Raw genomic sequence first — 23213 nt, 5'->3', positions numbered from 1 at the left:
GCTGTTCAGCTAAAATGATCTCCAATGCCTTAAAATGGAGAGCAAAACCAGAGAAACGTGGAAGAAAACGGAAGACAACCATCAAAATGGATAGAAGAATAACCAGAATGGCAAAGGCTCAGCCAATGATCACCTCCAGGATGATCAAAGACAGTCTGGAGTTACCTGTAAGTACTGTGACAGTTAGAAGACGTCTGTGTGAAGCTAATCTATTTTCAAGAATCCCCCGCAAAGTCCCTCTGTTAAAAAAAAGGCATGTGCAGAAGAGGTTACAATTTGCCAAAGAACACATCAACTGGCCTAAAGAGAAATGGAGGAACATTTTGTGGACTGATGAGAGTAAAATTGTTCTTTTTGGGTCCAAGGGCCACAGGCAGTTTGTGAGACGACCCCCAAACTCTGAATTCAAGCCACAGTACACAGTGAAGACAGTGAAGCATGGAGGTGCAAGCATCATGATATGGGCATGTTTCTCCTACTATGGTGTTGGGCCTATTTATCGCATACCAGGGATCATGGATCAGTTTGCATATGTTAAAATACTTGAAGAGGTCATGTTGCCCTATGCTGAAGAGGACATGCCCTTGAAATGGTTGTTTCAACAAGACAATGACCCAAAACACACTAGTAAACGGGCAAAGTCTTGGTTCCAAACCAACAAAATTAATGTTATGGAGTGGCCAGCCCAATCTCCAGACCTTAATCCAATTGAGAACTTGTGGGGTGATATCAAAAATGCTGTTTCTGAAGCAAAACCAAGAAATGTGAATGAATTGTGGAATGTTGTTAAAGAATCATGGAGTGGAATAACAGCTGAGAGGTGCCACAAGTTGGTTGACTCCATGCCACACAGATGTCAAGCAGTTTTAAAAAAACTGTGGTCATACAACTAAATATTAGTTTAGTGATTCACAGGATTGCTAAATCCCAGAAAAAAAAAATGTTTGTACAAAATAGTTTTGAGTTTGTACAGTCAAAGGTAGACACTGCTATTTTTTTGAACACACCCCTTTCAACTAATTGCCCAATTGCACAGCCTTAAGAGCGTGCATATCATGAATGCTGGGTCTTGTTTGTTTTCTGACAATCTACTGAACCTACTGGTAACTTGTTAGCCACGTAGCAATAAAAAATATACTAAAAACCTTGATTATTCTGGTTAGTCACATTGTACTGCTATTATTTTGAACAATACTGTATATATATATATATATATATATATATATATATATATATATATATATATATATATATATATATATATATATATATATATATATATATATATATATATATATATATATATAGTTTTGGCAATGTCCTAGCCCTCTCAGCCATACTGAACTGTGTAGAAAAGATGGGTATTAGCATTGTCATTGACTGTGATGACATTTTGGCACCACAGCCAACCTTTTTTAAAGTATATGAAAAATACTCCTTTTGGTTTAGATTAGTGAGTTGCACTTACGATAATTAATATAGTAAATATTTATATAAATAACTATATACAGTATGCACAAATATAATAAAAAGTATATTGATTAGCCTTATAATAAAGATAGTTATATTAAGATAATACAGTATATATCCATATTTGCATCTATACAGTATATTCAGGATTTACACATTTTCAGATTTCATGATATGCATTTACTGTATATCAATGATTTACATGAATATATTCAGACTTATAACTACAGTATATATTTAGATTCACTTCTATATATTCACAATTTACATTTATATATTAAGGCTTATAACTATATATTCAAAATGTACATGTATATATTCAGAATTATAACTATGTTATAGTTGAATATATATATTCATGTATGTGTGTATTTATATATATATACGTAATAAATATACACAGTACACACATTATGTAAACCCAGACTTTTATTTCAGAAAATAAAAGTTGGTGATTATTCCTGACCAATTATTTGACAGTCTATACGTTATTGAACTAAATACCATTGATGTAAAATAAAAATACTAATTTTAACCTTGTAACTATGTAGAGTAAAAAGTTACAAATATTTACCATGTATTCTCATCTCCGTGTCCAAATGTGCTGTATCCACCACTAGTATGTCTGTAGTTCAGTTGTCTCTGGTCCCCTCTTAAGTTTAAACATTCTGGGTTGATCACGTGTTTCTGAAGTCAAATGTTTTGTGACTTAATTTTTCAGTATTTCAGTATTCTCTTGACATGATTGTTTTCTCTCACCACTCTTAAGGAAGCCGGTGGCTCTCTCTCTGATGGCTGAAGTGAGCTGCTCTGTGTTTTCCAGATACTGCAGAATGTAAATATTGGGAGAAAGAATAGCCATGTTTTGTTCTCCACAGCCGTACGGCATCTTTAGTAATCCGTGAAGATTTGTCAGTGCACGACCCAGTATGTCCCCTAAAAACCAAACACCAGTGAAACTCATTACATTTTAGAAACACAAACTCCTCATTTCTGCTTGTGTATGTAAATGTTACCAATGACTGAAACAGAGGATCTGGCTGATCCCTTTATCACATCTTTAGGAAGATTCAGATCCACTTCTTCGGAGAGAGTGTCGCCTATGGACCAGAAACACATCAGTGATGAGCAGAAAAACCGTATAATGCTAAATATTGTCTGCAGACAAACCCTTTGGACACAGTAACCAGCTGTAGGTCTCTGTCTTCTCAGTTCCTTCAGCCTGCAGCATAAAACAGTAACATCAACACATCATACTGACATAATCAGCATTAGGATCATGAAGAAATGACGTCTGAGAGCTGTTTGACCTGCGCTGACCTGCACAAGCAGACTTCGTGTGACTGTGTCAATGCGTCCTCTCTCTGGCACGCTCACAATCTCATTGTCACACACAGTCTGGGACGACTCAGCCTCTGCACTGACTGTAATATTCAAGACTCCTACAACACAAGACATGTACGTGAAGATACAAACATACACAAACACAGAGAAACAATGATTCAGACTGGAAAACTCACCAAGAACAGAAGGAGTGAGGATCCATTTAAAGGTTTTTCTTCCATTAGCACACAGACAGGATGAATACTGTTCATCAGAGGAGGCTTTGAGAGTGTAGTCTGAGGAAGGAGCTGGAGTCACTTTAACCTGTCAATCAAACACACATGATTAGTGGCATATTTGATATTATTGGATAAGACTGAGTCTGAAGTCTCACCATGATGCACTTGGACAGATAGTTGAAGACAGTGGCCTTCAGCTCAAAGATCTCCCCACGGATGATGGAGTAAGGCAGAGAGAGCTCCAGGAAGAAGGGCTGGAAAACTGTCAGCTGAGCAGGAGGAGCCAGACCCAGACCTTTGGAGGACAGACAGAAGGCCTCCGTCTCCCAAGAGGTGATGGTGTCAGGAACCGTCACAGGAACCTGAGCTGATCCAGAGTCTCTGTGTTGATATTACAAGAGTATTTGATTGGCCTTTTATGATGCTGTTTTGTTTTTACAATATTCAGCACAGACATAAAATACTGGTAATCTGATTCACAGTAGGTCTCTAGTTTGTCTATTTTTTGTCACTCTGAATGAATCCAATGAAAGTTGTGTTTATATGAACCCTAAACTTGATTATATTGATGATTATATTGAATGACAGTTGACAGTATTGTCACTAACCCAAGTGCAGCAAGTTGCCAAATCCATGTTTCAGGAAAGACAGTACGAACTGTCACTTCAACTGAAGAGTCTCTATCATCCGAATTAAGCATTATACCAGATCGACTCATATAATCATACATCACTATGGAAAAAGCACACAATATGATGTGATACCCATATCAGAACATGTACTATAGCAATTTAGTACAGAAATAATGTCTTGTATCTCAGTCACATTATATACTGAAATATTCTGAAATATCTAAACTATATTCACAACATTGTGTTCATATTAATATAATGACAACATTTCAACCACAATATCATTTTCTTTTTTATAGTTTACACTGTAACTTTTTTTTTTTTTTAAAAAAGGGGTATCAGCTTTAGTAGAATTAAAAAAAAATCTATTCAGGTTTATACATATAATTCCAGTCATTTTAAATCATTGATAGCAAATGCATGCATTAATGAACTCATACATGCATAACAGATATAACCTATACCTTCATTTCTGTAATAACTCAAGCCCTTGTATGACAGACACTCAGGGACTCGTACAGCCAAATTTGTAGCCATTTTCAGCCCCACACTCTGTCCAACAGCAAAATGAACCACATTAAATGTAACATAAATTAAAAAAAAAAATAATAATAATAAATCATTTTTGCTGTCAGGATAAGAGGAATTGTAAGTACATGCATTGATATATTTATGTAGTTACTCAACTAATCTACTGTATTGTTACACATATTAATCCACTTGTTACCTCTAAGGATTCATAGGCATTGTCTGTCAGTACAGCTCGACGGGGTCTCACATGGAGACACTCTTGCTCATCTTCAACGCTGTAAGGGTAATCTGATACTGATTGCACTGGCAGCAGGTTGAAGATCTGTGATGAGAGCACATTCACACTAAACAATTCATGTCAGGGTACCTCTTAATCTTTATGTTGCGGTGGGAAAGAAAATTAGGTTTAAAGGGATAGTTCACCCAAAAATTGCCCCATGATTTACTCACCCTCAAGGCAATTTGACTTTCTTCTCTTAGATGAATACAGTTGGAGTTATATTAAAAAATGTCCTGGCTCTTCCAACCTTTATAATGGCAGTAAATAGTTGACAAGATTTTGAAGCAAAATAAAGAACATCCATCTGTCATAAAAAAGTACTCCACAATGCTCCATGGGGTTAATAAAGATGCATTTGAGTAAGAAAAATAACCATATGTAAAATTTTATCAACCGTAATCTCTAGCTTCCACTAACTGTCGTATGCACATTCACAAAAGAGTGACAATTCAATGGATGATGTAGCTGTAGCATAAGCTCCGGTGAGAATACTCTAGTCTCTCAAGGACTAAGTTTTGTTTACACCACAAGAAAACCAGACTCCTCTTGGCTTATACTGAAATCCTCCAACATTTTCCATTAGAAATCCTCATTTTGTACTTAATTAACTCTTTTTGAAATAATTAACGAGCAGTGTTTTGTTTGACACATGCACAACAATTAACAGAAGAGAGAGATGGAGAGGTATATAAAGTTGTAAATATGGATATTATTCTTATACAAATGCATCAATTCACTTCAGAAGGCTTTTATTAACCACCCGGAATCATGTGGAGTACTTTTTATGATTTAAAGGATGCACTTTATTTTACTACAAAATCTAGACTGCTACTAACATTATAAAACTTGGAAGAGACATTATATTTTTAAATATAACTTTGTTTATATTTGTCTGAAATAAGATAGTAATTTACACATAGGATTGCTTGAGAGTGAGTAAATCATGGACTAATTTTCATTTTTGGGTGAATTTTCCCTTCCCTTCATGTCACCATAAACAATAATGATGATTATAGAAGAGACTCATATATTCCAACTATGAAGACATACATGTAGGTAAACAACATTGAATCTCTGCATATACACCTTTTCAATATCCAGACGTTTTTCTGGCTTCAGGATCAGGACGCTCTGATCTACAGCACTGAGGCCGCACAGTGAACCAGGCTGAGCTGAGAGATGGAGAGTGTTTTTCTCACCAGGAACTGCTCTAGCAGGAGAAAACTGCAGAGAAACCTGTGACCACAACAGCAGGATGAGTCATTTCAGTATTAAATCAGAATGACTGTTATTGTGTAAATGGGAAAATGTTTTTGTTTTTTGTTTTTTTGACATGCCTTGTTTTTGAAACACTTTTCGATCTCAAATGTTTTGCTACGAGCAACAACATTTTCACTGGGCAGAACACAGTAGGCCAGAATCTGCACTGCAGGAGCTAGATCTGCACCAACAGACAGTTTGAATGACATTGTGCCACTTGCTGCTCCATTAGAAGACTTGACTTCAACCTTCTCATATCCATGATGAACGATCACTCCTCTGGACAAGACCTGAAACAGACAGATGACACTCCAATGACAAACTGACCAGTGCAGCCAGTTAATACTGTTAACAAACAATGAATTCATCAGTGTATCAGTGTACATTCTGCACATTCTCACCATATAGACAATGTCAGTTTTGAAGTCTTTAGCAGTCTCTCCAATAAAATAATACTTGATGGTCACTGTTAACTCAGCATCACACTTTAATGGTTGCTCAATGTTTTCTATGATCAGTTCACTTAATGATGGGGTGTATGGAGTGGCAGACTGGAAAAGATTAACTGTTTTTCTGTCCGTAGAGAAGTATGGTGTTTTGTAACCATAACCATGAAACGTTGGATACACACTTGCCTGGAAAAAAAGAAAAAGAATGTGCCAATATTTTCATGTTATCAAAATATTAACTGATCAAACAATTGTTGGATGAGCAGCAACTGTCATACCATCAGAGTAATGTCTACTTTAGGAAGACTAGATGTATTAAGAGAGAAGCTGGCCAGTCCATCGCTGTCTGTAGTGAGATTAAGGAGCAGTTGTGAAGACCAGGATCCCTCCAAAAGATAAACCACTTTGTTTTGTATTGGTGCGCCTTTGAAATTTGAGAGTTTTATCTGTTTAAGATAAGATTTTGAAGGAATAAATGATTCTGTACATATCAAATAATCCTGTTAAACTGAGACAACATGATTTTACACTTACTTTTCCTTCTATAACTGATCCATGTTCATATGTTTTGGGCAGGTCAGTAAGTGTGCATTTTCCAATTTCAAAAGTAAGAGATACAGTTTCAGATTTTGTCATCATAATCTCTGTGAAATACAAATATATGGAGTGTGAAACTTGCATTTTAATGAAATCATATTTTAAAGCTCTCCTTTCAAGACTTAACAGCTCACCTGTTCCTTCTTCTGTGACTGTTGCTTCAACGTGAAGAGAATTTTCCAGCTGATTCTCATATGTGGAGTTTAAAAAGGCAGATAGATCTAAGGTATGGATGGCACAGCCTGTCCTTTTCATCTAATGGAAATTAATGAACATAAACACAATACATTAGAGTAATTTAATAATCTGCATTTAGGAAATAAATGCCACATGACACTTTTGGTACTGCACTAACAAACCTCAGTAGTTTCATTCACACATATTGGACTGTGTTTGTCACGCCTGTAAGAGTAGCGTGGAATATCACGACACACTTTCACCCATGATTTACCAGATAAAGGTTGCCCGTATGTGTATCTGTAAAACATGTACAAGTCAAAGATGGATGGAAGGAAACAATACTTTCTTTATGTTTTTAAAGGGGTCATATGATGCAATTTTAAATGTCCCTTTCTCTTTGGAGTGTTACAATCTGTTTGTGAATAGATAAATTCCATAAATTTGCAAAGACTAAAGTCTCAAACTCAAAGAGATTTTCTTTTTAAAAGTTAAGACTTGTCCACACCCGTCAGCCGGTCCTCAAGCCTGCCATGTGTGATGCTGTGTGTTTCTTTGTGAAAGCAAAATTACTTTGTTTGGCCTTCCAAAAGGGGACACAACTAGAAATCAGTGATTAAGCTGTATTTACGGTACTTTTCCAGAGCAGTTCAATCCAAATATTCAGAAATCTATGCAGCTCATTTTATTGAGGACTGTTTCCTGAAAAGTAGCCTACAATGCCGTCTACACACAAAGGCTGTTTCTGATTTGCCACTAACATTTCAAGTGCAAGTTATGAGCAGTGTAGGGTAGCACTTGCTGTTTGTCGTTTCTCCAATTACAAATGCAAACATGGTTTTATGTTTACGCAGTGCAATACACAACACATAAAAACAAACAAACAAACAAAAAACAGTATAAGTAATTACAATTAGTAATTAAGTCCTCACTAGATGCAAAAAAAAAATGCCTAGTTTGCAATGGGTTTTATTGGTTTTGTCTCGTCGTGCCCAGAGATGGCATTGCAGTATGGTAAGGGGCGTAACACACTTGAAGGATTCAGCCAATCACAATGCACTGGATTTCTGGCCAATCAGAGCACACCTCACTTTTCAGAATAAAGAGATTTGTAAAGAATCAACTTTTAGCAGCATCATATGACCCCTCTAATAAATTTAAGTAAAGATGCTACTCACTTTCCACAAACCTCAACTGCCAATGACTCATCATCTATACTCACTGTTTTTGGTGCTGTAACAGTAACTTCAAACTTAGGCAAAACTACAAAGTAAGAAAGTTATTGTTAATCACATTTTAATTTTGTATGAAATTTGTCCCATGCAAACATTGCAAATTATTCATTACTTACCATATTTTTTCACCTCAAAATCATGGGATATCATCCTGTCACCAATATAAGCCTTCAGTTTGTACATGCCTTGATGCCCCTCCGGGTTTAATTCATAAGAACGCTGCAAAATCCACCTTGTTGAAGACACATTTGTCCATTGACCAATTCTGTTACCTTTACTGTCCTATTTAATACAAAGCAAAAAGTGAAGTTAGTTACAACCAGCTTTCAAATTTTTTGATCAATAATGAAGACATACAGAATAATTATTGAAAACACAATGTGTTCTTACCTCAAGTACCACTGAACTATACTGTAAATAAACAAACAAATAGTAATTAAAAAAGTTGTAAAACTGATATGATTAAAAGCCAACATGTTTGCTTGTTGAACATATTTAAAAATAAAGGAGAAAAAAAAAAAAAACATGCCAGACCTGCTGATCAAGCGGCGAAAACTTTTTATCCATGGTAACAATTCTAAAATTCACTGTGAAAAAAAGGTATGTTAAATACAATTATAATCCATGTTTGTATTTTGATAACGAGTATTTCAGATCTAATACACCATAAGCTTCCTGACTCTACCATTCTACGATGCTCATTCACTGTAAATTATAGATATTCTTTATCTTACATTTTACTCTGTATATTTCCTGGGTTTAATGTTCTAATGTTAATGTTCATGGAGTCAGTCTCATTGACTGCATCAATACACTAGCATGGCGACCTGTTTACATGAAGGCTGCAGCACTGCACTTTCAGCTTTTTTTCCTGAATGGACTTTTAGGTTGACTAAAAGAATAAAACACTCTCCATCATTTTCCATCAACATTTGACAATTTTTTATCTCAAAAGCTAAAAGACTGTTTATACAGCATACAGTATTTCCATCATGTTTTATCCATGACACTGATATTTTGACACTGCTTCGTTTTACACTGTACATGTTTGACATTACAAAGCCGGGTTAATATCAAACTGTGATGCTCAATATACTGTATCAATATATTGTTTACTAATATTAGGCTTTGTCAAGGAGGGGGTATAGGCCTATATTTGATGATATTTAAACATTAACAGCTTACCTGTCTGTCCTGGAATATAGATGGGTTTATCAGTCTGGATAAACGTCAGAGGATGGTAAGGTCTGAACATGACTTTTCTCTCTTCAGCCATCTTGAAAGACTCTCCTTGAAGTTCTACCTTCATTTTCTGAACAGATTTTGTTTCTACCAGAGGAGCCTGATGAGAAATAATATCCTGTATTCACAACCTCTACAAACACACCATCTCAAAAACTGTTATGATGAATTATGAATTATAATGACCTTTTGGTTACAGTTGATAAAGCACTATTTGTCTGAGATTTTAATATTCATGTTGATAATACAAACGATGCATTAGGACTTGCGTTTACTGACCTAAAAAAAAGTCAAGCAAAATGTCATTGGGCCCACTCATCACTTTAATCTTACACTATATTTAATTATATCGGATGAAAACGATTTTGCTGATATCGTACCTCAAAGTGATGATGTTATTGACCATTTCCTTGTATTGTGCATGGTGCATATTGCTGATATTAACTATATGGCTCAGTGTTACTGTCAGGGCAGAACTATTGTTCCACCAAAGACAGATTTGATAATAACCTGCCTAATTTATCTCATCTGTACCCCAAAATACACATGAACTAGATTAAATGACTGGCAACATGGGCACTATTTTCTCTAATACATTAGAAATTGTTGCCCCCAACGAATAACATGGAAGTTTTTAGAACTGCGTGGAAAAACAGTAAGTCCAGCTACAGTACAGACAGGATCTTAAAACTGCGAGGACCAAGCATATCCACAAATTCATTGAAAATAAACAAAACAACCCAAGGTTTTTATTCAGCACAGTGGCTAGATTAACAAATAACCAGACACTACCCAATTCAAATATTCCACCAACATTTAATAGTCATGACTTAATGACTTTTTTCACTGATAAAATAGATAACATCAGAAATACAATAACAAATGTAGATTCTACAGCGTCTAATTCTTCCATTTCATCCATCGCACCCAAAGATAAACTGCAGTGCTTTACAACTATAGGACAGGAAGAGCTAATAAAACTTATCACTGCATCTAAACCAACAACATGTTTATTAGATCCTGTACCCACTAAATTACTGAAAGAGTTGTTGTTACCTGAAGCTGAAGAACCGATTCTCAATATTATTAACTCATTATCTTTAGTTCACATCCCAAAACCATTCAAGCTGGCAGTTATTAAGCCTCTTATTAAAAAACCACAACCATCCTAGTGAACTGGCAAATTATAGGCCCATTTAAAATCTTCCATTTATGTCAAAAAATTTGAAAAAGTTGTGTCTGCTCAATTATGCTTCTTCCTGCAAAAAAAAAAAAAAAAAAAAAAAAAAAAAAAAAGATCTGTTTGAACAATTTCAGTCAGGTTTCGGGCCCCACCATAGCACAGAAACTGCACTTGTTAAAATTATACTTGCTTCTTGTGTCAGATCAGGGCTGCATCTCATTGCTAGTTTTACTTGATCTTGGTGCTGTGTCCGACACCATATATCATGACATACACATAGGTTGATTACAAAACTATACAGGTATTCAAGGGCAGGCTCTAAGATGGTTTAGATCCTTGTTTATTTAAATAGGGAGGATCTCATTTATCACCAGTAAAATATGAAGTGCCACAAGGATCTATCCTAGGTCCTTTGCTATTTTCAATATACACATGTTGCCCTTTGGTAATATTATTAGAAAATACGGCATTAGTTTCCACTGTTATGCTGATGATACTCAACTATACAGTAGATCTCAACGAGATCATATGAAACTTCTAAATTATCTAAGATAACGGAGTGTGTTAAAAATGTAAAAGATAGGATGACCAATAATTTTCTCCTATTAAATTTGGATGAGACAGAGATATATATTAGACCAAAAAACAGTACACACAATCTCTTAGATTACAGTTTGCAACTAGGCGGTTGTACTGTTACTTCCTCTACAGTCAAAAATCTGGGTCTTATGGAAAATTTCAAAAGACAAGTTGATGTCTAATATGTTACATAAACAGCATTCTTCCATTTTAGAAACATTGCCAATCTACGAAACATGTTATCGGTTTCTGAAGCTAGTTCAGCTAGCATTAATGACCTCTAGACTGGAATATTGTAATGGACGTCTAGGTGCTTATTCTGCATCTTCAATAAAAAAAGCTACAGGTAGTCCAATGCAGCAGCTAGAGACCTTACCAGGTAAAGAAAATATGATCATATTATGCCAATTTTATAGTCGCTGCACTAGCAAGTTATTATGTTCAGTTATCAGTTACAAATGATTATTACTTACCTATAGGGACCTAAATGGACTAGCTCCTGCATACCTAACTACCCTTATACCATGCTACTCTACTTTTTGGTAGTTCCTATGATAGCAAAGTCCACTATAGGAGGTAGAGCTCTTTCGCATTTGGCTCCCAAACTCTGGAATAGCCTTCCTGATAATGTTTGGGGTTCAGACACACTCTCTCAGTTTAAATCTACAGTAGATCAAAAACACATCTCTTTCGTCAAGCATTCAAACAATGCATCTCATAATTTGTGACTGCAGTTGTATCTGATCAAATGTGCATTATTATTCTTTAGCTTGGGTTAAATTAATTTATTTTACTTGGTTGGAACAGCAACTACGCTAATTATGGCTCTATTTGTTTATCTGTTTTGCCAATATGATTTACACAAGCTTCAGTCTGGATCAAGAACACCAGAAAAAAGATGATGCCCACCCCTCAGAGGACCTCAGATGATGCTAACCTTGAAACAACATACAGAACTACAAAATATTACTACAAGTGTGATCATATAATAATTGCTGTTAAAAGTGTTCAACGTCTGTTTGACTACATCTTGTATTAATTTCTAAGAAAATGTCTCCCATATGCACATAAACTGACAGTCACCACTGATAAGCTACTACTTAATATTGTAGAAACTAAATTTTCTGTAAAGTTGCTTTGCAATGATTTGTATTGTAAAAACGCTATACAAAAACTTGAATTGGATTGAAATTTATTTGAAAATACAGGTGCTTCTCATTGAATTAGAATGGCGTAAAAAAGTTTATTTCAGTAATTCAACTCAAATTGTGAAACTCGTGTATTAAATAAATTCAATGCACACAGACTGAAGTAGTTTAAGTCTTTGGTTCTTTTAATTGTGATGATTTGGCTCACATTTAATAAAAACCCACCAATTCACAACAGTCTATCAACTAATCAATCCAAAACATCTGCAAGGTTTCCTGAGCCTTCAAAATGGTCTCTCAGTTTTATTCACTAGGCTACACAATCATGGGGAAGACTGCTGATCTGACAGTTGTCCATAAGACAATCATTGACACCCTTCACAAGGAGCCACAAACATTCATTGCCAAAGAAGCTGGCTGTTCACAGAGTGCTGTATCAAAGCATGTTAACAGAGGGTTGAGTGGAAGGAAAATGTGTGGAAGAAAAAGACACACAACCAACTGAGAGAACTGCTACCATATGAGGAATGTCAAGAAAAATCGATTCAAGAATTTGAGTGAACTTCACAAGAAATGGACTGAGCCTGGGGTCAAGGCATCAAGAGCCACCACACACAGACGTGTCAAGGAATTTGGATACAGTTGTCGTGTTTCTTTTGTTATGCCACTCCTGAGGCGTCTTCCCTGGGCTAAGGAGAAGAAGAACTGGACTGTTGCCCAGTGGTCCAAAGTCCTCTTTTCAGATGAGAGCAAGTTTTGTATTTCATTTGGAAACCAAGGTCCTAAAGTCTGGAGGAAGGGTGGAGAAGCTCATAGCCCAAGTTGCTTGAAGTCCAGTGCTAAGTTTCCACAGTCTGTGATGATTTGGGGTGCGATGTAATCTGCTGGTATTGGTCCATTGTGTTTTTTGGAAACCAAAGAAATTGCACCCATTTACCAAAAAATGTTAGAGCACTTCATGCTGCCTTCTGCTGACCATCATTTGTAGATGCTGATTTCATTTTCCAGAAGGATTTGGCACCTGCCCACAATGCCAAAAGCACAAAAAGTTAAATGACCATGGTGTTGGTGTGCTTGACTGGCCAGCAAACTCATCAGACCTTGGGGAAGTTGTGGCCTAGTGGTTAAAGAGTTTGACTCCTAACCCTAGGGTTGTGGGTTTGAATCTCTGGCTGGCAATACCACAACTTATGTGCCCTTGAGCAAGGCACTGATCCCCCAACTGCACTGTTCACAGTGTGTTCACACTTTCACTCCCTTAACCTGAACCCCATAGAGAATCTAGTATCGTCAAGAGGAAAATGAGAAACAAGAAACCAAACAATGCAGATGAGCTGAAGGCCACTGTCAAAAAACCTGGCCTTCCATATCATATTGGCAGTGCCACAAACTGATCACCTCCATGCCACACTGATTTGAGGCAGTAATTAAAGCAAAAGTATTCCAGGTATTGAGTACATATACAGTAAATAAAAATATTTTCCAGAAGGCCAACAATTCACAAAAAAAAAAAAAAAAAAATAGCAAAATGTTTTACATTAACACTCTATGAAGCCCATTTTTATAATACATTATAAGGATATTCTTAAAGCATTATAATGAATGAATTATGCAGTATAATAAAACTTATAATATGTTGTATCTTCTCATGAATATTCATAAGTAAAGTTGTAATATATTATAATATTTACTTATTTGAGGTTATAGCTATTAAGAGTATGATTATTTATAACACAATGAACACGTTGCATTCACTTTTCAAATGGATTATATTTATATATAGTTATAATGTATTATAAGCCTCATATCTTGCCATTTTTCTGATGCTACTTTACTTAAAATGGACAAAACCCACTTATAAGTAGCAATGAAAATAATAATAATAACAAAAACTAAAAAACTCTCTCTCAAACAGCCATAAGATCACGTAACAGATCAGATGAATGTGTAATATGACACATTTGCTTTGAACTATTTTTATTGTTATATCAGTTTGATTATTTTGATAGTACCCTTTAGACAGCTGTTGATAAGTAACTCTGCAACTGCATATCAACTAGTGATCATTGGAGTATTAGTATGTCTGCTACTGTAAATGTACTGTATGCTAAGACTATATTTTGATGGTCAACAAACAGATAAACTGTGTCTTTGGAAGTACATCAGCTTATTCTACCATACTACATTCTACCATTCTTGAGCATACTAATATTCTAATGAGAGTTAGTTGGCATGTAGTTGCAAAGTTGTTGATAGTCAATTGATTAAGGGGACCAGCAAAATAAAATGTAACCATATAAAAGATATAATTTTTTTCAGTAGGAGTATTAAGCTCACATCAAATAATAAACATTGGCTCCACAGGAAACACTAAACATCTGTACTCACAAGCTATAGTAAGATACTGTGCAGATCTCAAGATGGCCGCCGTGGTGCAGCAGCATGGTTTGGCAGGTCCCGTTTGTTTGCAACAAAAGTACATCAAAAACCCTTGGACTTTGCTATGTTTGTCTGGTCTTCTCCTGTCCTTTTACATCCTATTGAATTTAACATGTCCAAGGAAAATGGATAACTCTCTATCCAGCAAAGAGGAGCCAACATCTTTTGTATGCAAGAATCCTGGATTGTGGACATGCTAGACCGCCCCCAGGTAAACTTGTTCAAACAGCATCTAGATCATTCCCTGGGGTTATGAATCTTTTGATGATACTACTTCTGGCTGGTGATGTTGAGCAGAATCCTGGCCTGTTTTAAGCCCTGTATCACAACTACAGCTGTTGTCTTGGCTAACACCACCTTTGCTACCTAGGCTACAGCAGTTCTTTGTGCTAATACCATTACAGCTGCCTGGATTACACCAGCCCCCTGGGTTAATACCATCTCTGCTACCTGGGCTACAGCAGCCACCTGACCTATTACCATCACTGCTACCTCGGTTACAGCAGCTACCTGGGCTAATACCATCATTGCTACCTGGATTACAGCAGTTCTCCGGGCAAATTCATTCTCCGCTACCTGGGTTACAGCAGCTACCTGGGCTATTACCATCACTGCTACTTGGTTTACAGCAACGACCTGGGCTAATACCACCTTTGATACCTGGGCTACAGCAGCTACTTGGGCTAATACCATCACCCGGGCTACAGCAGCTACTTGGGCTAATACCATCACCCGGGCTACAGCAGTCATTTGGGCTAATACCACCTTTGCTACCTGGGCTACAGCAGCCATCTGGGCTAATAACACCTCTACTGGATTCTGTTACAACTAAGTCTAGTATGGCTTCACAACGCATCATATCCATGTGCACACAAAGGAACCCGGTATTTAAAAAATATCGATCATGTAAGTTATTTCAGACTCTTAATCAAGCCAGGACTATGGGATCCACAGTGTAAAAATAAAGGGCTCTTAGGAGGCCATCTGAATATACGCAGTATGGCCCCTAAGAGGGAACAATTAGAGCATCTTCTCTTTAACTCAAATGTGGATTTCTTAGGACTTTCAGAAACTTGGCTTAAACCCTCTTCCCCACAAGCAGTGGTATCATTACAGGGCTACAATGTCTTTAGAATGGATAGGCATCAAGGGAAGGGAGGAGGGGTGTTAATTTATATGAAGGACTCTTTAAAATGTACACAAATAATTTGGCTTACTGAAATATCAATTGAATGTGTTGGAGTTAAAGTGCCACTTTCAACAGAAATGTCATTTACTATTCTATGTCTTTATCGTCCGCCGTCAGCAAAAGTAGATTTTTATGATCAATTTAAAGCACTTCTGAGTTGTTGTGACTTTAATAATGAGGTTATTCTAATGGGAGACTTAAATGTAAATTGGGACAGCAAAAGTGACAGAAAGAAACTGAAAGAAACTACAGATAATTTTGGATTAACACAAATGATCAGTGATCCCACTAGAATAACAAATCATTCTAAAACTTTGATAGACCTGGTGTTTTCTAACAAACCAGATAGAATAATAAAAAAGTACATTTCCTAACTGGCTTGTCTGACCACAATGCTATATTCTTTTCTAGAAAGCTGACTAAAAAACGATTGAGAAGTGTCTGTAAAAACATTCATATAAAACAAACGTTTATTCCAAAGAGCCAAGAACAATGCTTAATTGCAGCTCTAAATACTTTTTATTGGTCTAGTATAGTAATATGTGATGACACTAATCAATGTTGTGATTTAATATACTCTACTATTAAAATGATTCTGTCTCAATTTCAGAAAGTGGGTCATTTAAAGAAACGAGTTTATTCCTTGCCTTGGATCAATAATCAGTGTAAACAGTTTATGATACTCAGAGATAAATTACTAAAAAAATCATTACAATCTGGATTAACTACTGATCGATTACATTTTGTATCCGCAAGAAATAAAGTCACACAAACCTTGAGAATAGCAAAAGCAAATATCTTCATGTCTGTAATTAATGGTGCCAGAGGAAATTGTAAGTTGATTTGGGAAAATATTAACAAACTCCTGGGTACAAGCAAGCATATTGCTGATAAAGACCTTGAACTAAAATTTGCTAATGAATTGGTATCAGAGCCTTTCAACCTAGCAACTAAATTAAATAGTTATTTTCAAAATACCATTGATGAGATCGCTCAATTGTTTTCTAGCTCTTGTGACTCTCAACAAAATATGGCCCACATTGACCTTTATATGGATGCCGTAACTCCAAATTCTACGTTTAATATACACGCAATTACAGAAAATGAAGTAGATAACATAATCTCTAAATTTAAAAATTCTAAAGCAAGGGATGTGTTTGGATTTGATACCAATCTTCTGAAGCTTTTTAAATCTTGTATTTTGGTGCCTGTGACCCATCTTATTAATTTGTCAATTACGCAGGCAGTCGTTCCCTTGAGTTGGAAGGTTGCAAATGTCATACCAATATACAAATCGGGTGATAAACTAGACCCTGCTATTTATCGACCTATCAGCATACTTCCTATCTTTTCTAAAATAGCGGAGAAGTGGATAGCCGACTCTATCATTGCACATTTTAATGATTCCAATCCGGGTCTGCACCCTATGCAATTTGGATTTCGATCTCTACACTCAACTGAAATGGCTATTTGTGTTTTTGTCGAGAAGGTGAAGTTCTATTTAGATAAAAACAGTTATGTTGCTGCTGTTTTTGTTGATCTTAAGCGTTTGTTTGATACTGTGAATCACTTAAAGCTTTTGTCTAGACTGTTAACATTTGGCTTTAGTAATCAAACAGTTAAATGGATACAGTCTTATTTATCGGATAGAAAACAATGTATGCAAATAAAGAATTGTAAGTCACCCAATCTTCAATATACACAGGGTGTTCCTCAGGGATCAATTTTAGGACCTCTGCTATTTTCATTGTATGTGAATAGTTTGCCCAATGTATGCAAAAATGTTGACACGATTATGTATGCTGATGATACGGTGATTTTTACACATGCCAAAAGTGCTGAGGATGCAGCCCATCAGCTTTCATTCGCTTTAGATGATTTGCAAAAATGGCTGAATGATTAATGCTTGTGTCTTAATGTTAAAAAGACTGTATCAATGTGTTTTAGTAAACCTAAAACAACTGTGGCCACAGTAAAAGTTTGCTTGAGTGGACAAGAATTAACTAATGTTGAGGAATTCAGGTATCTGGGAGTTCTGATAGACTCAAAATTATCTTTTAAAAAACATATAAAAAAAGTTGTGAATACTGTAAATTTTAATTTACGGAACTTTAAACAAATGCGTACCTCATTATCGGATACAGCAGCGATTACGTTCTTGCACTCTATGATACTGGCTCATATTGAGTACTGTATCACAAGTTGGTCTTATACGAGTCATGCTGCTATCGGGCCAATTGAGGTATGCTACAAAAGAGCATTGAAAATATTAGATAAGAAACCTTCCTCATATCATCATTGTAATATTTTAGATAAATATAAGTTTTTAAATTTTGCGAATTTCAAATTATTTAAATCAGCCTGTTTAAACTATAAAGTTACACATGGTCTGGCACCTCTACCATTGAGTGATTTTATTAAACAAAGGTCTATCAGTGCTGTCGGGTCTTGAGTGACTAGAGCCAATATGAGAGGTGACTGTGTCTTGGCGTTTAGGCGGACATCCTTTTCACAGAACGCTCTATCATATCAGTGGGTGAGCTTTTGGAATAGTATCCCTCAGTCAGTGAGGGAAAGCACAAGTTTGCCTATTTTTAGGAATCGTTTAAAAGTATGGTTGAGGAACACACAAATATGTGAGCATGTTTAGTAATCATAAATATATATACTAGATGTAAAATAGAGTTAGTGTTTTGTAAAAATAAAGGGGATAGAACTATCAGTGTGATATGGGTTGTGTAATAGGAGTTAGTGTAGCATGGATATAGTGTATTATGGACATGTATGTTGTGATCACTGTTATTGTACTTGCTTCTCTGTATATAGACTGTGCATAGTGTGTCTGTATGTAGTTATGTGTATTTATGTGTAACATCTACCTGTTTGGGGGTCTGCAGATGGAAATTAGCCTTTGGCTATAATCTGGCATATTTACATTTGTGAAATATTTTCATTAATATGTATTGTCCCTTTTGTCTTTTTTTTTCTACAAATAAAATAAATAAATTACTTTGAAAAAAATCTTAAATAAACAATGTCAAGATAGGATACAGTCCATTATACTGTTAATGAAGTAGATTTAATATGGTGCTCATTGTGTGTTATAAATAATCATACTGTTAAACTTATAACCACATATACGTAAGTATTATGATGTATTATAATTGTTATGATTATTTATGAGTTGATATATTAGACCTGAGCCTAAATCATCACAATGAAAAGAACCAAAGACTTAAACTACTTCAGTCTGTGTGCAATGAATTTATTTAATACCCGAGTTTCACAATTTAAGTTGAATTACGGAAATATATGAACTTTTTCATGACATTCTAATTCATTGAGAAGCACCTGTATTTATTATAATATGCTAAGGGCAGACCTTGAAGTTAAAGCAGCGGTGAAACTCTTCCTCAGCTTTCTCCTGCAGCAGTAAAATGCTCTGATCACCATCAACCAGATAAATGTTCATGACAAGGCTTTCATTGGGCTTGAGAAGACTTGCACACAGTCTGGCCTCAGATCCTGACTCAATCACTGCAGGAAACGTCACTGTGAAAGATCTGTAAAGATATGATAAGGCATTCAATGATTTGAGTAGTACATTCTTTTTTCTTAATTTACTTTTTTTTATGGATTTTATTGCAGAACAAAGTTAATGTGTTGATCTAGTTGCCACTTTTTTAACTTAGAAAAAGCGACATAAGATTAATACAGAAATTTAAATGAATAGAAACATATTTACTTACGGCCCTGATGTTTCCCCATTGACACAGACAAGAAGGAGAGAGAACAGGAGCCATTTCCTACAGTAGCTAACGTTCAGATCCATGATGACGAGTGATATCCAGGTCTTGACATAAACTGAGCCGTCTCTTATAAAAGGAGTCGCATGCTAAAGGTAGTCCTTCAAAAACATTTATATTGATTATTTGATTAATGATTCAACCATGCATGTAGGCAATAACGTTTGAAAACCTGTGTAATATAAGCACTACAAAAACCTGAAAAATACATCTGTGCTACAGTAAATATTAAAATGATTACAGTATTTCTGCAATACAATATAGATGACTTTGTAACAAATACTTATACAGATATTTTCAAAACATAGTTTACAGTTTAACAACAAAGTTTACAGTGAATTTATGCTGCTATTTTACAAGGAAATGTATATTTATTTTTATATTTTATAAATGTTTTTAGTCATTTACACAACCTGTAGAAAATGGTTAAATATACACACATCATCATCTGAACAAACCACACACACACACACACACACATATGTTGGTATATGTGGTTTATGGGGACTCTCCATAGGCATAATGGGTTTTATTCTGTACAAACTGTATTTTCTATTGCCCTACCCCAACCCTACACCTAAACCTAACCCTCACAGGAAACTTTCATTGCATTTTTGGATTTTCAAAATAACTAATTCTGTATGATTTAGTATGAATTACAGGGACACTAAAAATGTCCTCATAAACCACCTCCTCTTTGTAATACCTGTGTCATACCTATGTCATAATCCAAAAATGTGTGTCCTCGTTAACCACATAAACAAGCTCACACACACACAAACACACACACACACACACACAACCAAAATACCCCTAGGGCTCCTTCCAGTGTCAACAATCAATACTGAAATCAAGGGTCAAGAATCCCCTACACCCACTCAGAGTAAATGTTTCTTCATATCTGCAAATACTTTGACCTCTTCTTATATGGCTTCTGAAACCTCAGCTCATTAAAATGTGTGAATCTGTTAATACTGAAGATTCTAGACCATGATGAAGATTATATACCATGTTTTTTTTTGTTGTTTTTTTGTTGTGATTTTGAGATGAATATGCAGATTGGCAAAGTTTGACAATTTCTAGTATAATATTGTGAATCCTTCTGTTTTTACTTGGGAGTGAGGGGATGAGAAGTTTCAATGGAAGTCTGGTTCCTCTAATTAATAAAAAAACAATAAGATAATTGTGAATTTTCTCTCACATGTTCAATTTGTAAATAGGTTTATACTTAAAATGTACTAAGTATACTTGAAGTTGTTCCAATTTAGCACAAAAAGTAGACTAAATACACTTAAAGTTGTACTTTAGGATAATTTAATTACAACTTAAATACACTTAGTACAAAAAAGTTGATTCAAAAAGTTGTTCCAAAATAGCACACTTCAAGTTAACTAATCATTAACACACTTGAAGTACACTGACAATTAGTCTGGCTGCAAGTATATTTGGTAAACTTTTTTTGTCTCTAGGGCTACCACAGACAACCAGATTTCTAGTTTTTTTTTAAGACTCTTTAAGATATTCTACTGACTTACCCAGCCCCAAACTTTCCAAGTTAAAATAGACAAACAATTTAAAGAATCTATTGTGCATCAAGAAACCCACCTTTTGTCTAGCTAACTACTTAAAGTACAGTTCGTAGAAGATGGCCTGGTTTAAGGGATCTCTTCTTCATATACATCCAACTCAAGGGGAGTAAAGATTCTGATTCATAAAGCCATCCAATTTAATATATCAAAGGTTTCATACAAGTCAGGCAGATATCTAATTGTTCAAGGCTTTCTTCAGATCAGATTTTTGATCTTGATCTCCTATGGGTCTATTGTGATTTCTGATCATGGTCCAGTTAAACTTTTATATGATGCTTCAAAAATTATTAAGGGGCATTGCAGATGGAGGTGCCTTGCCTGATGTTTGTCCATTGACATAGACGAGAAAGAAAGAGAGGAGCCATTTCCAACAGCAGCTAACATTTACTGTCTTGATGACGAGTGACCATCCCATACTATCCAGGTCATGAGATAAATGTCTCTAATAAATGGACTTTCATTCTAAAGGAGGTCTTACAAAATCTGATTAATGATTCAACCATGCAGGTATTTTGTTATGAAAACATGAGTGGTGAATTAGAATTGAGCTAATTTGTGCTAAATGTTATATTATCAATTCACACGACCTGTAGTAAACAATATATATAGTGTATCATCTGAACAAACTGTAAAGTGAACAAAACGTAAGGCTGCTGATGTCTTCCTTGATTAAACAAACAATGACACTGAATCTGAGGGTCAAACATCACCTACACCCACTCATTCGGAGTAAGAGAATTACCGTAATATGTTTGCAAAATCATTTGACACTTCTAAAATTACTTCTGAAAGCTCGTCATGAAACTCAGTTTAAAAATACTTACTTGAGATTCAGTACCATAATTTGCCCTTCAACGTAGAGACTTGTGAAGCTGCTGTTCCAATACTATATTTTTGTTTTGTATAATGCACAGAGAATAACAAAGTCCATGTGAGGGTGTAGAGCTTTTCCGCATGACTCCTAAACTCTGGAATAATTTTGGTAATCCTGGTTGCACAGGATTAATACATACTTTTTCTGTTTAAAGGGGTAATATCATTTATTTTTGTTATTCTTTTTTCTCTTTATCTCACTTTCATATTATATTTATACAGTTGTTTAACTTTTCGGAATAATAGCATTCTTTACTTTCTTGACTGATGGGTTAAGACAGGCTGATAATTTGGGGTAAATTGCTAGTCATTTATATTTTTTTTCTTTCTATTTTTTAAATGTAATTTAGTTGTTGGCTGATGCTGTTCAATTAACAATGCAGGAGAATATAAAAATTCTACAACCTACAGGTGCTGGTCATATAATTAGAATATCATTAAAAAGTTGATTTATTTAGCTTATTCCATACAAAAAGTGAAACTTGTATATTCATTCATTACACACAGACTGATATATATTTCAAATGTTTATTTCTTTTAATTTTGATGATTATAACTGACAACTAAGGAAAATCCCAAATAGTTATTATATTACTTAAAACCAACACAAAGAAAGGATTTTTAGAAACATTGTACGAACGTGAACTTAGTTGGGGCTCGTTTTGCTTGTAATTACTGCAGCGTGGCATGGAGTCGATCAATCTGTGGCAATGCTCAGCTGTTATGAGAGCCCAGGGTCCTCCGATAGTGGCCTTTAGCTCTTCTGTATTGTTGGGTCTGGCATATCGCATGCATCTCCATCTTCAAAATACCCCATAGATTTTCTATGGGGTTAAGATCAGGCGAGTTTGCTGGACAATTAAGAACAAGTACACCATGGTCCTAAAACCAGGTACTGGTAGCTTTGGCACTGTGTGCAGGTGCCAAGTCCTGTTGGAAAATGAAATCTACATTTCCATAAAGTTAGTCAGC

At 35.4% G+C, this 23213-nt stretch overlaps 1 protein-coding gene across 1 annotated transcript in view; it reads right to left on the bottom strand.

Moving 5' to 3' along the window:
* LOC127972281 (alpha-2-macroglobulin) overlaps positions 1-19863 on the bottom strand; it is a 28574-nt gene extending 8711 nt beyond the window's left edge. The window contains exons 1-24 of the mRNA XM_052575686.1: positions 19723-19863; positions 19356-19536; positions 9379-9535; positions 8728-8780; positions 8584-8604; positions 8310-8475; positions 8137-8221; positions 7141-7258; positions 6916-7036; positions 6719-6828; positions 6463-6630; positions 6137-6370; positions 5813-6025; positions 5562-5711; positions 4392-4517; positions 4129-4216; positions 3641-3764; positions 3188-3413; positions 2991-3117; positions 2791-2912; positions 2641-2692; positions 2487-2570; positions 2230-2406; positions 2045-2120 (exon numbers count right to left, since the gene is read on the bottom strand). Of these exons, the coding sequence (XP_052431646.1) occupies positions 2045-2120; positions 2230-2406; positions 2487-2570; positions 2641-2692; positions 2791-2912; positions 2991-3117; positions 3188-3413; positions 3641-3764; positions 4129-4216; positions 4392-4517; positions 5562-5711; positions 5813-6025; positions 6137-6370; positions 6463-6630; positions 6719-6828; positions 6916-7036; positions 7141-7258; positions 8137-8221; positions 8310-8475; positions 8584-8604; positions 8728-8780; positions 9379-9535; positions 19356-19536; positions 19723-19805 (3062 nt within the window). The 5' untranslated portion in view covers positions 19806-19863. The remainder of the gene's footprint in view (positions 1-2044; positions 2121-2229; positions 2407-2486; positions 2571-2640; positions 2693-2790; positions 2913-2990; positions 3118-3187; positions 3414-3640; positions 3765-4128; positions 4217-4391; positions 4518-5561; positions 5712-5812; positions 6026-6136; positions 6371-6462; positions 6631-6718; positions 6829-6915; positions 7037-7140; positions 7259-8136; positions 8222-8309; positions 8476-8583; positions 8605-8727; positions 8781-9378; positions 9536-19355; positions 19537-19722) is intronic.
* Positions 19864-23213: the final 3350 nt, after the last annotated feature.

Source organism: Carassius gibelio, chromosome B15, assembly GCF_023724105.1.
Source record: "Carassius gibelio isolate Cgi1373 ecotype wild population from Czech Republic chromosome B15, carGib1.2-hapl.c, whole genome shotgun sequence".
Lineage (NCBI taxonomy): Eukaryota > Metazoa > Chordata > Actinopteri > Cypriniformes > Cyprinidae > Carassius > Carassius gibelio.
The sequence above is the reverse complement of the archived record's forward strand: the minus strand, read 5'-3'. Positions and strand labels throughout refer to the sequence as shown.